Source organism: Sciurus carolinensis, chromosome 1 (genome assembly GCF_902686445.1).
Source record: "Sciurus carolinensis chromosome 1, mSciCar1.2, whole genome shotgun sequence".
NCBI lineage: Eukaryota > Metazoa > Chordata > Mammalia > Rodentia > Sciuridae > Sciurus > Sciurus carolinensis.
In genome coordinates this window covers 202,991,940-203,007,457 of record NC_062213.1, presented here as the reverse complement: position 1 = coordinate 203,007,457, position 15,518 = coordinate 202,991,940, and the positions used below count along the sequence as shown (strand labels likewise).

The 15,518-nt window shown below is 55.1% G+C and overlaps 1 protein-coding gene across 1 annotated transcript; it reads right to left on the bottom strand.

The window, feature by feature from the left end:
* Positions 1 to 857: 857 nt before the first annotated feature.
* On the bottom strand, positions 858 to 12,396 carry LOC124967281 (solute carrier family 2, facilitated glucose transporter member 7-like). The gene is made up of 9 exons (XM_047529444.1): positions 12,270 to 12,396; positions 11,049 to 11,201; positions 8,989 to 9,114; positions 8,519 to 8,709; positions 7,214 to 7,324; positions 5,908 to 6,009; positions 3,239 to 3,314; positions 1,459 to 1,586; positions 858 to 1,079 (listed from the first exon to the last, which is right to left on the bottom strand). Exons 1-9 carry the CDS (start codon positions 12,340 to 12,342, stop codon positions 858 to 860), a joined length of 1,182 nt encoding a protein of 393 aa, XP_047385400.1. The 5' UTR covers positions 12,343 to 12,396.
* Positions 12,397 to 15,518: the final 3,122 nt, after the last annotated feature.

The following is a 15,518-nucleotide window of genomic DNA, read 5'->3' as shown; positions in this document are numbered from 1 at the left end:
TAGGTGAAAAGGCTGGGATCTATAGAAAGATCTTGTGGTTTTAAACTATTCATGCAAATTCTTTGACACTCCTGTGTTTAAAGATTCAGCCTAATTCTACCCCCTACCAACATGGGCAGGAGTTGGTGACCAGTTAGCTGATGGAACTGATGTTATGTGACTTTCAAAGACAGCGGTGTGGGGTTGGGGTGGAGGGAAGCCTTTAGATTATTGGGGGCTCTGGAAGGAGATTGTGGGACCCTAGACTCGCCTTGTTCTTCCTCCTGGATCATGATGTAAGCGGTTTGCTCTACCCCATCATGATGTGCCATGTCACCCTTACAAGAGGTCAAAGTCATGGGGATACCCTTTCTTGGACTAGAAACTCCAGAACTGTAAGACAAAATAAAGCTCCCTTCTCCCTTTTTTGCAGTATCAGCAACTGAACCCAAGGTCTCCTGCATGCTAGGCAACTGTTCTGCCACTGACCTACACCCCTACCCCAATCTATTCTCTTTTTAAGTTAATTCCCTTGGGTATTTTGTTACAGTAACCTGAAGCTGACCAATACATTGAACTTGGAAAGTTTTACTTCAAAACAAAAATGCATCCATTCATCATTTAAATTTGGGAGCCAATGTAGAACCAGAGAATTGAATCCTGCCAATCAATATTCACATGCCCGCCCATCGCCATTCCGCCCAGCATTAGCTTTGGAAGCCGACCACTTCTTAACAAAATGATGACCATGTTCTCCAAAGTCGTCCAGTTGCCATGGGGCACAAAGAGTTACACCTCCCGGGGGGCCTGGGGCAGGAAGATCCCTTTCTCAGAGAGGGAAGCCTAGAATATGGGCACATGGGGGACACACAGAGCCACTAGAGGGAGGTCTCCTTGGCAGGCACAGAGGGTACATGAGGCCCAACCCCAGCTGCTTCTTCTGTGATCTCTGGAATCTCCACTCCATTTCTCTTGGCGAAAATATGGTTTATCTCCACAAACGTCCTCCCCTTGGTCTCAGGAATAACCACATAGATGTAAACCGCAGTGAGGAGGCAGAGGCCAGCAAAGACCAGGAAACTGTAGGCTCCGATGGTCTCCTAGACCAGGAAGAAGACAGGAGGGGGCAGAGAGGGATGGGGACTCAGGCCTCTGAGTAATAAGGCAGTTTCTGGATGGCCATTTTGTTCCTAGAGGAGTCAAATAGTGAGAAAGGGGTCCCTCCCAACGCTGGAGAGGAGACCGCAGTCTTGGGACAATAGTGACCTTGCAGTCTCTGGGCCCTTCCCCTGTTGGGAATGTAGAGCTGGTGTGCATCTCGGAAAGCAGACCAAGGGCGTGTTAGAGCCGCCAGAGGCCTCACCGTGCTGAATGCGCAGGTGTTCTTGGTAGAAGAGGGACCACTCCCCGCTCACTGGCGCCCCTCCGCCCCCCAGGTGGGACAGGGTGGCTTGCACATGCGGAGAAGGGGCCGCTCACCTGGACGGACGGGAACACCAAGCCCACGACGAAGTTGGTGAGCCAGTGCACAGCCCCGTCCACCGTGAGCGCGGCCGGCCGGGAGGACTGCAGGAAGATCTCCATCCTCACCACCGAGGGGACAGGACCTGGAGCGCACGGCGGCCACAGGGGAGAAGGGCACCATTAGGGCAGAAGCTGAACCGGCCTGTAGTTGGCGTGGGGAGCCTGGGATTTCCTGTCCACGGCTGTGTCCTCAGAGCCAACTGTCCCAGCCAAAGGTGGCAGCAGTGCAGTGGATAGAAAGCTGCTCAGGCCTGATTCTCTCCAAGCACCTGCTCTTGGCGGCTCCTCTGAGTCCCCGGCCGGTGGCTCCAGCGCCTGGGCCCGGCCGTGCTGCCCTCTTGTGGCGCGTGTGGGAATGGCAGCGCCTGCCAGTCACCTTGTCCTGGCGTCGGTCTTTTTCTGTCCTGCTTCATATCACCCCCTGAAGGAGCCTTGTCCCAAACGTCTAAAGCCATATTTTCTCCTGATTGCCACCTCCATGAAAATGTAACATCACAGACCTCCCATCTATCTGTTCATGTCCTGTATGGACGCCTGTGGCTTTGCACACAAGAGGAGGAGGGCTCTGCCCTCTTCCAACTGGGTTCCCTGGCCAGGGAGTGGGGAGATGGAATGGTCCCGCTGAAGATGCACAGACCCAGGGGACAGACCAGGAGAGGAATTCAAAGCCCCAGAATAAAGGTGCGCTTGGGACTCAGGGGGCCTCTTTCTTGGGGATCTGCTCTCCAAAGGGGGTACAGGTAAGGGAGGTTATCTGTTGGGACCTGCTGGAATGTCAAATCAGCCCTAAAGCTGATCTCCTGTGGGTCACAGAGGAGGAGCCCCAGGCCACCTCAGGTAGGGATGGGCAGAAGGGCCTGCAACCAAGGTGGGCCGCACACGCCAGCACCTTCTCCACCAGGCACCCCTGTCTCTAGCTTTGAGATGCATGGGGGGCTTCCTGCCAAACACCTCACTTCTCCAACACCCCTACGCACCACTGTGTGGGCCTCGCTGCTGTGCAGCTCCAGGCCTGGCCCAGACAGCCTCGGTGGGGCCTCCCTGGAAGTGTGTCCAAAGGCTTAGTGCCTGCGTTTTGATTTATGGAGGGAGCCTCCCAAATGAAGACCTGTGGGGCATGTTGCTACGGTCTTGGGAGGTGTGTTTCCTCAGGCTCTATTCTTAGGAGGACACACAGGAATGATGCCTGGAGGCTCCAAGGCTGCCCAAGGGATTGGCCCACATGGGGGCTGAAGCTCTTGGCCTGCAGACCTGGGGTTGCAGCAGCGTGAGGTTGCAGCTGGGGGTCAGCGGGGAGCAAAGACAGGTGAGCTGGGGGTGGGCTTGGAGGCAAGTGGCATATGGAGGACTTGGACAAGTGCCAGGGTGCCCCTGGGATCTGGCTGGTGGGAGTTCCCTCTGCACAGGCTCCTCTCCCTGTTGGGTGCTGGCCCTGGGTCTGGGTACCTCTGGGAGCCAGCTGCACATTCGTGAGGCACTGGTCTGAGTGAGATACTGGCTGGCACTGGTAAATGTTTGCTGAATGAATAAATGTGAAGTGGAATGGCCATCAAGGAAAAGGGAATCGAGTGGGGCCTTGCAGAATGGGTGGGTCTGGACAGGAAGAGAGGGGAGTGGTGGAGGGAACTCACAACCATCGTGAATCCAGGATCTGTTCATTCAGCAAGCAGTCAGTGAGCACCCGCTGCGGCCCAGCCCTAGAGGTGGCGGGGGCAGAGAAGGTGCCAGTACTCACTGGGCCCGATGGAATGTCCCGCGATGTAGGCGAAGATGCAGACGACGCTCAGGTAAGACAGCTCTGGGACGGTGCTCTGTGGGACGAGGTGGGTTGTGTGGGTGGAGAGGACCTCAGGCCAAGAACCCCCTGTGCACATGCGCACCTGCCACAGGGAGGGGTCACACCTGGGATCCTTGCCCTCAAGGGTTCTGTGGGGAGAACAAGGACAGGTGCAGAGCAGCCTGGCTCAGGACGCTGCCCAAACCTTACCTCAGCCATGGGATCCGAGGCACAACCTGCCCTTGATGAACTTTTGTGCCCACCACAATTTTTGGCACTTTACAATTTTTTTTTTTTTTTTTCTGGTGCTGGGGATTGAACCCAGGGCCTTGTGCATGCAAGGCAAGCACTCTACCCACCGAGCTATCTCCCCAGCCCACAAATATTATTTAAAAATGTTTTTAGGGCTGGGGAGATAGCTCAGCTGGTAGAGTGCTTGCCTTGCAAGCACAAGGTCCTGAGTTCGATCCCCAGTACTGTAAAAAAACAAAACAAAAAAAAATTAAAAAAAAATTTTTAGTTGTAGATGGACATAATAACTTTATTTATTTTTTATGTGAGGATCGAACCCAGGGCCTCACACGTACCAGGCCAGTGCTCTTCCACTGAGCCACAACCCCAGCCCCCTTCAGAGTGAGGAAGTCATTGTCCCAATCCTACCAATGTGGACAGAGAGCCCTGAGCGCAGACCATGAGGACCTTGGCCACTTGGTGGAGCAGGGGCCTCTCACGGGATCCGGTGTGGAGGCTGGGATTCTGACTCACTTGAGTGGTATGTGGAACCGCTCTGAGGAGCACCCGCGCCAGGGGGCGCCTGCAGACCACCCCTCGCTCTGATCTCTTAAGGAATGGCTGACACTAAACCAGATTAACGGGCTGTAACCAAACGAAGCCGGGAGCCCCACGCCACCTGGCTGGCTGACTCTAAGCATCATTAGGAGAACTGCTGCCAGGGAGGCGGGGGCAGCAGAGCCCGACGACATGGTGGATGTCCGCCGAAGCCTCTGAGCAGAGGAGGGACAGGACGGGACTGGTTTTCAACAGGAATGACGGTGGGGTGGTGGGCCGCAGGCAGTGGGGGCCCCTCAGAACCTTGAGCTAAAGAGGAAGGAAGCCAGGCGCATGCTCGCCCGCCATCCTCCCAACTCAGGGGCTGAGGCGGGAGGAGAGCAGTTCCAGGCCAGCCTGGGCCACTGGGTGAGACCCTGTCTCAAAATAAACTACGAGGAGCGCTGGAGAAGTAGCAGCGTGACCAAGGCCCCTCGTGCGGCACAGATAAATAAATAATAAAGAAACCGGAGGGGGCGGCTGGGGGCTGGCCCCACGGTGGGAAGTACACAGACGCTGGTAGGTTTTCAGGGGGAGCGGACAGGACTGGCCACGAGGTGGACAGAAAGGTGAAAGGGCGGGTTGCTGGGGACATCGCCAAGGTTCCTGAGGGGCGGGCAACGATCTCTGCAGACGGCCTTAGGCTCTGTTACCTCCTTTCCTTCTCCTCCACTCCCTAAATGTGCTTAACCAGGGTGCTTAACCGCTGACCTACATCCCCAGACCTTTTATTTATTTATTTAAAATAATTTTTTTAGTTGTTGATGGACACCATACCTTTATTTTATTTATTTTTATGTGGTGCTGAGGATCAGACCCAGTGCCTCCCATGTGCTAGGCAAGCCCTCTACCCCTGAGCTACAATCCCAGTCCTTATTTTGAGACAGGATCTCACTAAGTTGCTTAGGGCCTGTGTTGCCGAGGCTGGTCTCCAACTTGCAATCCTCCGGCCTCAGCCTCCCAAGTTGCTGGGATTACAGGTGTGTGCCATGGCACCGGCTACCTTATGTACTCGCATAACTTCCATAGAACACAGCTAATTAATGTATTCCGAGAGAATTACAAACTGAAGGATGCGTTCCTTAAATCGGGCTGTGTTTTACTCTTGCTGCGATGTCGTCCCCAAGTACTTTCTAGCCCTTCCTGTGACTGTTTCCTTTCCAGGTTCAGCGAATCACGTCCCCAAGATATTTTGAATACTAGAGAGTGACGTAGCTCTTTGCATTTGGCAGAACCCCAGGATGGTTGCTCTGCCCGGGGTGGCCCTGGGGGACTGCCTTCAGAACAGTCAGCCTGAGCTTGTGCTGGAACCTGGTCCCCCTCCTCAGTCCCTCCCCGAGACTCTGATTGGTCTCGCGTGCTGTTCCTGCTCCCGTGGGGGCTGCTTTATCTTCTGTCACCGTGTCCTAGTGTGGAGCACAGCTGCTTCCTCCCCCCATCCACCGCCCTGGGTCACCTGCTCTCCAATGGATGACGTCCGGCCTCATCTCTCCTGCATCATTACGTGGGTGTTTGCCAGCGCATTGCGCCTGGATGTTTAGTACTGACATGCACATTCCATGTTAAATTGTCCTCTTCCAGTTAAGACACCCTGCGGAGTGACTTGATTTTGTGTAGGAGGTGGGGAGTGATCCTCCATGAACTTCCTCCCAGGATGGGCTGTACAATCCTTGTCCATGGAGGGGCCGAGCAGTGGGAGAGGGCTGAGCCCACCGCGGGGTCTGACCGGGCTTGTTGTGCTTTGGAACCTCCCACCCGCGCCCTGGTCCCCCACCCGCCGGACAGGAAAGGGGCCAGACCTGGAAGACGAGCGCCAGAGTCAGCACCAGGCAGGCGGAGCCGCAGATGCCATAGCCCGCCAGCAGGAGGAGCCGCCTCCCCAGCCGCTCCACGGTGCCCGCCTGCGGGGAAGCCAGTGAGGGATGCCCGGTCCCTGCCAGCGGACCCAGCCCCCTCTTAGCAGCCGCTCACTCGGTGCGAGCGCCCTCCCCGCCCCGACTCCTCTGCAGACCCGTGGATCTCGCTCCCTGCTCTCCTCCCCGTCTCGCCAGGCACATTTCCTAATTTCTGCATTCGATGCTTTGACACCTGGGGCCTCGCTCGGGAGGGACTGCCCCTCCCTCGTTAGTTCCTGGAGGTCGCAGCCTCTCCGATTCACCGAGAATGATGGGGGAGGGGGAGGTGTGCAAACCAAAGCTGAAGCCCTTCCTCAGGCTGAGCTCCCTGCTTCCCACCCTTTTCCCTCTGGGGCAGGATCTACTTTGCATCCTCAAGATAAACAGCCCTAATTGGGCCTTCTTCCCCATCACCCTGCCTGGAGAAACCCAAGCTGGAAAAAGAGCTTTGTATGTCCCTGGAGGGGCAGTGCGTAGTGTGACCCGGCACAGAAGGCGAAGCTGGCCTTTCTAACTTCTTCTGTAGGAGACTCAGGCTGCCGTTGTGCTCCTGTCTGGCCTCCTGAAGGGCAGTGGTAACCTGTTTGCTGAGTCAAGTGACCACGCAGGACTTGGTGCTGAACCAGGGCAGGGATTTGCCCTCCTACCAGCCTCTCTTCCTGTGGTCCTGAACTTCTCCCTCCTGCCATTCTAAATCCCCTGAGACTGGGGCTAGCTCTGGGAAATACAAATAAGCAATAAATAACTTTCTAAAAACGACTCAAGAAATAGGAATAAAACCATCAGGGACTAGTCTAAATTAAGGAATGTCATATCCTCTATTTGAGCCAGGACACTTGTATCCGGTCACTTTTGGTTGTCTGTTTTGGTGCTGGGGATCCAACCTAGATCCTGGATCCAGGAGGCAAGCATGCTGCCATAGAATGCTTTTGTAATGCAGCATATCAAGGCATTACAGTTTCAATATTAGTATCCAGTTTCAATATTCATCTCTGAAATGACAGGATTGCCATCAAAAACGGTGCCTGCGTGAGAATAGCAGGTATTGCAATATTACAAAGAAGGACACTTGGGTTGCCTGGTTAAGGTCACTCAGGTCGTTAATATGTGAACATGGACACCAGCACTCTGCTGACCCTGTGGGGCTCCCGTCTGCTGCAGGGCACTGCTTACACACCCCGAACTGGAAGTCCGCTTCCCAGTCACTCACCGAGATAATGGTCATCACCATGTTGACGACGCCCGCGCCCAGGGTTATGTACTGGGTGTGCGCGGCCTCCACGCCAGCGGATGTGTAGATGGTGTCTGCGTAGTAGTTGATCTAGAACACAAACTCAGGGTTGTGGGGAGGGGCCTGAGACCCAGACCGCTGGCTCCACTTTCTTGCCTCAAGCAACAAACAGTCCTGAAAGTCTGGATTGGGGACACGGGGACAGGAAAGAGACAGCGGGTGGTGGTGGAGTCAGGACTCCTGGGATGGAGCCTGGCTGAACCCTTCCCTGAGCCCAGGTTCTGCACCTGTAAGATGGGACGGACCACAAGCACCTCTGGCACGTCTCCCCGCGTTCCTTTGCTGTTCTATAAGCGCAGACCACATGCAACGACTTCTCGTCTCTTATTTTGGGCCAAGCCAACTGTGAGTTCAGCTTGTCTGTCTGTGGCTGAGCAGGAGACGCCTGCCCATCGAGCCCCCAGGTTGTTGACACAAAGGGCACTTCCGAAGACTCTCATGTGGGTCCCCACTTGGTGGCTCCTGCCTGTGTTGTTTACTTCTCCCTTGATCACTTGCTAAACACCTCGAATCCTGAAGGACCAAAGACACTGCCCTTGAACATCGACTGGGTCTCCCGCCAACCTCTGACGGTGGGTCTACAAGCGACCCTCTTCAGATCTCTGCCCTTCCCTCCACACCATGGATAGTTACAGCTTCAGCAAAAGAAGCATGTCCACAGAGAGCAAAGCCACATGGTCACTGCCCAGTGACTTCCAGGCTGCCCCTGACCCAGGCTGGAGCCTGGGAGTGGGAGCAGAGTGCTGGCTGATCTCTTCCTCGGAAGGGAAAGAACTACGCGCAGGCGCATTTTCTCTTAGAGACTGAGAAGCAAAGGAAAAAGTTCTATGGCACGGAAAAACAAAGCTGCCAGTGGGGAGAGGTGGAAGTAGAGGGCAGAGAGCTGCTCTTCCCTCTGGGGCTGCTCCTGGGGCCCTGCTGCCTGGCTGACCCTCTTTGGTGGCGCCACCTTCTGTAAGTGAAGTCTGACTTTGCTTTATCTCTCTCCAGGGGGTCTGCTTACTGGCAAAGCCCTGGTGCCAGAGAGCGGCTGTCCCTCCCAGAGCCGGACTCATCCCTCCATCCCCCGGGAGGCCCGACAGAGCTCTGCACGTGGTAATTACAAAGCCCTCCTGGGCATCCTGTGACTGGCGAGCTTCCTTCCATCAGAATGGCCTGCGAGGGCCGGAAGTCCCTGGAGAAGGCGGCAGACCGCCCCCCGCCCCGCCCCGCAGGCCCGCGCACCGCGTTGATCCCCGACAGCTGCTGGCCGGCCATGAGCACCACGATGGAGACGAGCTGCCAGCGCAGGGCCCGGAAGGTGAACAGGCTGAGCACTGACAGGCGGCCCGCGGCCCGCTCCTCGCGCTCCTCCGCCCGCATGTCCTCCATCTCGGCCTCCACGTCGGCGCCGCGACCTCGCAGCCTCCCCAGCGCTGCGGAGCAGACCCACCGCGCGGGCTCACTGCGCGGCGCCCCAGGCTTCGGGGCCCGGGGGACGTCCGCACCCGGCCCACTCTGGGCTCCCCGTTCCCGGCTTTGCACCTCAACCGGGTCCCCAGCAAGGTAGCCGCGTCCCAGTTGCCACCCTGCGCGGGGCTCAAGCTCGGATCCACCGGTGACCCAGACCCCAACCGTTCTGAGCGCTCTGAGCTGAGGGGGAGGGCATTTGGGGGCGCGAGCGCGGGAGGGGGAAGCAGCCTCTCTCCTCCTACCTTGCCGCGTGGCCTCCTCGTCTCCTTTCTGAATCAGGGTGTAGCGGGGGCTCTCCGGGAAGAAGGGCAGAGAGAGGAGCTGAAGCAGCGCGGGCGCCCCCGTGAGAGCCAAGAGCACCGGCCAGCCTGAAAGCAGCCAACGCGGGACCATGACGCTGGACCAGGCCGCCCAGGGCCACATGACCCCAGCCGGCCTCATGGCTCACCCCGCCTCTGTGCGGTGCCTCTGCCCTGGAAGAAGCAGGGACCATGGGCAAGTCCTTGCCAACAGGTGGCTGCCACGGGACCCACACACAAAGGGGTTCCATATTAAGAATGGAGAAAATGATCACAATTGAAAAAACCTGAGTTTTAGTCATTCAAATCATTCTAGAAATCATGTCCTATTTCTAGGATATGATCTGAAAATTTGAGCCCTAGAGAAAATGCACCTACATCATTTCCCTAACTTTACGGCTGGAAGTGGCATAATCTCTAGGCCTGGAGGCTGTGGCTAGGTGGATGGACCCAGTGCTGGGCCTGTGGCTGCCCCTTGCCAGGGTTTGGGTCAAGGAAGGGGTACTGAGTTCCACAATGTGAGTAGGGTCCCCACCGCCTCCCCACTGGCTGCCTCCCATGTGCATGAGTTATTTTAACTCTCTGAGCCTTGGTTTGTTTGTTTTTGTTTTTGTTTTCTTACCAGTAAAATAAAGATGGTGATAATACCATTGATAAAGTGAGGAGTGGGGTGGGCGAAAGTCAACCCTGCAGGGTGTCCAACCCTGGCAATGGGACCTAATTGATATTTTCCCCTGCAGTATTGGGGACTGAACCCCGGGGGCACTCCACCACTGTGCTATATCTCCTGCTCTTTCTAACATAAAAAAAAAATTGTTGCTAAGTTTCCCAGGTCTCCTGGAACTTTTGATCTTCCTGCCTCAGCCTCCAGAGCTGCTAGGAACAGGCGTGCACCATTGCTCTAATTAGTGTTTAATTTTCAGCTGCAGGGGGTGGTTTGGGGATCACTACTAATGATCTAATGGTCCTCCATCCATCCCCCTCACTGACTTCTTAGTCTGAGTTCCTTCAAGATACTGTGGACAGCTGGGCCTGGTGGTGCATGCCTGTATTCCCAGCAGCTCAGGAAGCTGAATTCAGGAGGACCAAGGGTTCAAAGTCAGCCTCAGCAACTTAGTGAGACCCTAAGCAACTCAGCCAGACCCTGTCTCTAAATAAAATACAAAAGAGGGTTGGGGATGTGGCTCAGTGGTAAAGGGCCCCTGGGTTTAATTCCTGGTACCAAACAAAACAAAACAAAAATAAACTACTGCGGAGATTACAAAGACAAAGATCCATGGACTCGGGGGTAGCTCAGTGGGAGAGCGCTTGCTTAGCATGCATGTGGCCCTGAGTTCAATCCCCAGTACCGGAAAAAAAAAAAAAAAAAGTGTGGATCTTGTGTGATCTGGGTCATTTGAAAGGCTTGTAAAGAGGCTCCACCCTGTTCAGGGCTGCAGACTGGCTTGCCTTCTAGCCTGTTCACTGGTGCCTTCTCTGGTCTACCCGCCCCATGACGGTATCTATTTTTTTCCTTCTCTCAGACTTCAGCCGTGCTCCCCCACCATCCACCATCACACTCAGGCAATGACCTTGTCTCCTAGTTCCCTGAGAAAACCGAAGCCACCAGGAGAAGAGGTCTACCTGCAGGCACTTCGCAGTCCTGGGGCTGCACACTGAGCACCAGCTCCCTCCCTGTGGCACTATTCCTATAGCTGTCGAATATGCTGATATTTTTCCCAGCTTGGGAAGAATCTCTGGAGCGCGCTTCCCCTCCTAGTCACCGCTCAGCTTTTCTCCTGCCTTTTATAGCAAAACTTTGGTTGGTCTCTGAGCCTCTCCTCTCACTCCCAAGCACAGCCTGTCTCCATCACTCACTGATGCTGCCTAGAGGGTCATCTGTGTCCACTAGCTGTATATTGCTCAACCCAAAGGTCACTCTCCAGGCCTCTTCTGACCTGGCCCTTTAGGAACATCGGGCTCAGGACCCTTGAGGCGCCAACTCTCTGCAAGCTGCTGATTACCTGTGGCATTGCCCAGGATGGCCTGCAGGCTGAAGATCTGGGCCAGGAAGATCCCAATGATGACGAACATCTCAGTCATTGTTCCCAGTGTGCCTCTCAGGTTCTTGGGAGCCAGTTCTCCCAGGTACATCGGAAGCGCACTGTAGGAGATGCCTGGCTCAAGCAAAGTGAAAGTCAAGGCGGGCTGAGGTCAGCGCCCAGTCTCAAGAGATGCGGGGCCTGAGACAGGCGTCACACCTCTGAGGCTGAGCTGGAAATAGGCCAGTTTTGATTCTTTTCTTTCCCTCCCTCCCTCCCACCCACCTTCCTTCCTTCCTCTGTTGGTGCTCAGGGATGCTCTACCACTGAGCCCCTTTTTATTTTTATTTTGAGACAGTCTTGCTAAGTTACCCAGGCTGGCCTCAAACTTGTGATCCTCCTGCCTTAGTCTCCTTAGTAGCTGGGTTTATAGGCATGTGGCACTGTGCCCAACAAATAAGCCAGTCTTTAGTTTGGAACAAAGTCCCCCCCAAAATCCTTAACTCACTATGGGGACATTCCTAGCATATAGTGGTATAGCTGCCCAGCTGGGACATCTGTTAGAGAATTCTAGGCCTCTGTGTGTTCCCAGGGTGAATAGGTAATTCTTACCTTTACCTAGGACTTATCCTCTTTGTGGGATTGAGATACAACTTTTGCTTTATTTTCCAGTATTTCTAAAGCACATATTTATGTATATATTTTTATATGTATGTTTTTTGTACTGGGAATCAAACCCAGGGCCTTGTGCTTGCAAGGCAAGCACTCTACCAACTGAGCTATCTCCCCAGCCCTGTATTTTTTACAGAACTACTGTGGTTAAGAAACCTTGCTGACATTTTTGTAGTTCTTTTGCTTGAAATCCCTATCCTTGGTTTACACTGTACCTCTTCCCTGGGAGATGCCTTATGAACTCTTATTAGTTATTTGTATTTCACAGTAAACTGTGTTTCTAAAGATCCTCCCCTAGAGAACATTTTGTTAAGTAAAAGGAAGGCCCTAGAAAGAATGGAGTTTGCAAGGAAGTGGGAATGGAGACAGAGGAGGCCCCAATGGGAACGAGGCAGATAGAGCCAGCAGGCCCGGGTCTGCCACTGCACCTGGCCTTGGCCTGTGGTTTGGAGCATGTCTGAAGGGTTTGGAGCGCCCTTCCCCCTACGGCTGCCCCCATCCAGCTTGGAGCTGCAGCCGCCATCCTGGTACCTGCACAGACTCCCACCAGCATTCGGGAGAGGATGATCAGCTCAAAAGCCTGGGCCACTTTGCTGACTCCCATCAGGATGGCAGGGAGGATGGCAAAGACGTTGTTGATCAGCAGCGTCCCCTTTCTGCAAGACAGCAGTGACCAGATGGAAGGGCTGTCATGCCAGGAGCTCTCTGGACACCAGCTTCTGTGTTCCAGGCTCATCGCTCCAGAGGCTGGGAATGTACTCGAGACTGGGCTGATGGATGGGACTGTGGACTGGAGGCTTCTCCAAATTCATGTTGCAACCTTTAACCACCAGAGTGGGGGTGATTAAGTCAGGAGGGGAGCCCTGGCCATGGGATTAGTGTCCTTATAAGAAAAGAGAGAGAGAAAAAAAAAAAAAAAAAAAAAAAACCCAGCCAGGCCTGGAGGAGCGTAGCTCAGTGGCAGAGTGCTTGCCTAGTGCGTCTGGGGCCTGGGTTCCATGGTGGGGCGTGGGTGGGGCAGAAGAGACAGGCAAGCTCACTTACTCCCGTGCTCGCTCGCTCTCTCTCCTGTGAGGACACTAGGAAGGCAGGCTTGTGCAAGCCTGGAAGCAGGTTCTCTGCTGGCACCTTGAGCTTGGACCTCCAGCCTTTAGAACTTCGGGAAATCAAAGCCTGTTTTTTCAGTTCCCCTGTCTATGTAATGTCACAGCAGCCCGTGCTGACTAAGAAAGGGGGGAAGGACAGTGAGGCAGGTGCTCGCTTGGGACAAACCTCAGGAAGGAAGATGTGGGGCCAGAGGGGGTGGGGCACATCCTAACTCTCACATCCCTTGGAGGGAGTCAGGGAGAGCTGCCTGAGGACAGGGGGCTTCCTGCCGCTGGCGGAATTCCAGCTGTTGCTGGTGGTTTCCAGACCTGAGGCAATGATTGACAGGAGGGTTGGGTGGGAGATTCCCACAGCAGGTGGGGTGCAGAGTGGGACTAGATGACCTCTAAAACCCTTCGAAGGCTGAAAGCCACCAGCCTGTGACACGGAGGGAAGAAGCAGCTGAAAGTTAGTGCTAAGCTGGATGCGCCCTGCAGGTCCCTGCCCCCAGCCCTTCTTCTTGACTCTGCTCCATGTCCCAGACAGACCTGCACCAAGGGCTCCCGTGTCCTCTCACACCCCCTCAGGTTCGGGTTTTGCCAACACAGGGTGGAGATCAGAAGGAACGTGAGCTCCCCGACTGGCTATTGACTGATCCAGACTGGCACTGGGCATGGGCACTCTCTTCTGTTTCTTTCTCTGTCCGCCTCCGGGAGCTGTTTGCTGCTCCCTCCCGTCTCCTCTTTAGGGCTGTAGGGACTCTGCCTGGCCTTTGTGATTTTCCCACACTCTGCTGCTGCCTTTCAGGGCCCTGATTCATATAGGCGCCCTGAGTGACGCAGCTTCGAGGGTGGGACTCTGCCCTGGGAGCAGTCCTGCTGGGGTCCCTGTGACAGTCAGCACTGAGGATGCTCCAGGGGTCCACAGATGTCCAGACCAGATTTCCCTGGCCACTTTTCACTCTGTGGGACGGCCACATCCCCAAGAGAGCGTCCCCTAGGGTTCCTGGAAGCTGGAGGAGAACAACCGGCCTACTCTGGCCCCACCTTTCTCCCACCCTTTCCCTTCCTGACCATAGGAAGCCTGCCGGCCTCAGGGGACTCTGGCGTCAGGACCCCACTGGGCAAGGCCAGCTCCGCCCACCTCCCGGCTCAGGCTCCTCATCTGCAGAACCTCATCTGCACAGAGGAGGTCCTCTCCAAGTTTCTTCCACCACCCACGTTCCTGACTTTGGAGTTCAGACGTGGAAGTGGAGGGCAAGCCCGGGCTTCTAGAACAGTCCAGTCGCTCTTGGGGTAGCTGAGAACAGCCCAGTGTGAACTGCGAGAAAGCCTGATCTGTGGCGTAACTGGATTTCACGGAACGCTCTCTCCACTGAGGGCACAGGAAGGGCGAGGGAAGGGTGCGCTGAGGTTTAGCAGGAGAGGCCCACAGGCCCTGCCTCCAGACACAGATGATCGCCAGCGAGACTTTCTTTTATGCCTGAAACAGCTCCGCCATCTTCTCTCTCCTGTGTGGCTTGGTTTTCATTGGGGCGGTGCACTCCCCCCACACGCTGCCTGGCGAGGCTCGCGGAGTCCAAGTGCAGCCGGGAGTGCCCAGCAGCAGGACCCGGGCACGTGCACTGCCACTGCCCCTTGCCCCGACAAGGCCCTGGGCTCCTGCTCCTCCTTCCCGGGACCTTGACCTGTGCACCTCCCCTTATCTGTGCAGCAGGGTCCGTGCAGCGCCTGGGCTTGGGCAGGAAGGTGAGCGAGTCTGTGTAGCTGAGCAAAGTGCAGACTTGTCTCCACTTCCCAATGAGATGCGAGACCATGGCACGTGGACAGCCTCAGTCTGCTGTCAGGCCTCAGAAGAGTCCGCGGGGAGGCCATGCCAAGAGAGGCTGTGCCCGTTAGACTCGGGGCCGTGCTCACCTGAGTGCAGAGTGGAGCCCACCAACAAGCACCTACCAAGACCTGCTAGAAGTGCTAAGGAGGCACCAAGCTGAGCACCAGGGGAACTTTGCTCTCAAAGCAAGTGAGGGCAGGGAAAGAAATTCCAGAGAAATCCAGGCACTGGCTGGGAGGTCGTGATGTCTATGGCCAAGGGGAGACGTGGTTTCTGATCTCTGGCTTTTCAAGGTCCTGTCGCCTCCCTACCAGGTACAGTCACCAAGAGACAGTGTGGTCTGCCAACATGAATTTTAAAAATATTTTTTGTTGGGCGAGGGGTGTGGCTCAGTGGTAGTGTCCTTGCTTCTGGTTGGGAAGCCTGGTTCCCATCCCCAGCACTGCAGGGGGAAGAGAAAAAGCACATTTAAACATTTTTATTCATCATTTCTTATTTAAAATGTACACTTTGATGCCTTCACTTACATACACATCCATGAAACTCACCACAATCAACATGATGAGCCTGTCCATTGCCCCAAAGTTTCCTCCAGGGAAATACCTGTTTGCTCTCCATCTCAGCAGAAATCTTGAATTTTTTAAAAGAATTTTATTAACTGAAATAATACAGTATGCAAGTTTTTTTACTTTTTTTTTTGGTCTGACTTCTTTCACTCAACATGATTGCTTGGAGTCCGTCCACACTGCAGTGAGAGTGGACAGTTCACATCCTTTCAGGGCTGGGTGCAGTTCTGTTGTAAGCTGGTTCACCGTGCACCTTGGTGGGTTTTGCATTGTGTCCCGTGTTCCGTCTGTGCCAGGC

What these genes read in the sequence shown, in the direction of transcription:
- LOC124967281 (XM_047529444.1), bottom strand. Translation starts at nt 12,342, where the DNA reads ATGGGAGTCAGCAAAGTGGCCCAGGCTTTTGAGCTGATCATCCTCTCC. An exon ending in GCTGGTGGGAGTCTGTGCAG is followed by an intron (nt 11,202 to 12,269) that starts GTACCAGGATGG and finishes TGCTTGAGCCAG; the next exon opens with GCATCTCCTACAGTGCGCTT. An exon ending in TGGTGTTCCCGTCCGTCCAG is followed by an intron (nt 1,080 to 1,458) that starts GTGAGCGGCCCC and finishes TTCCTGGTCTAG; the next exon opens with GAGACCATCGGAGCCTACAG.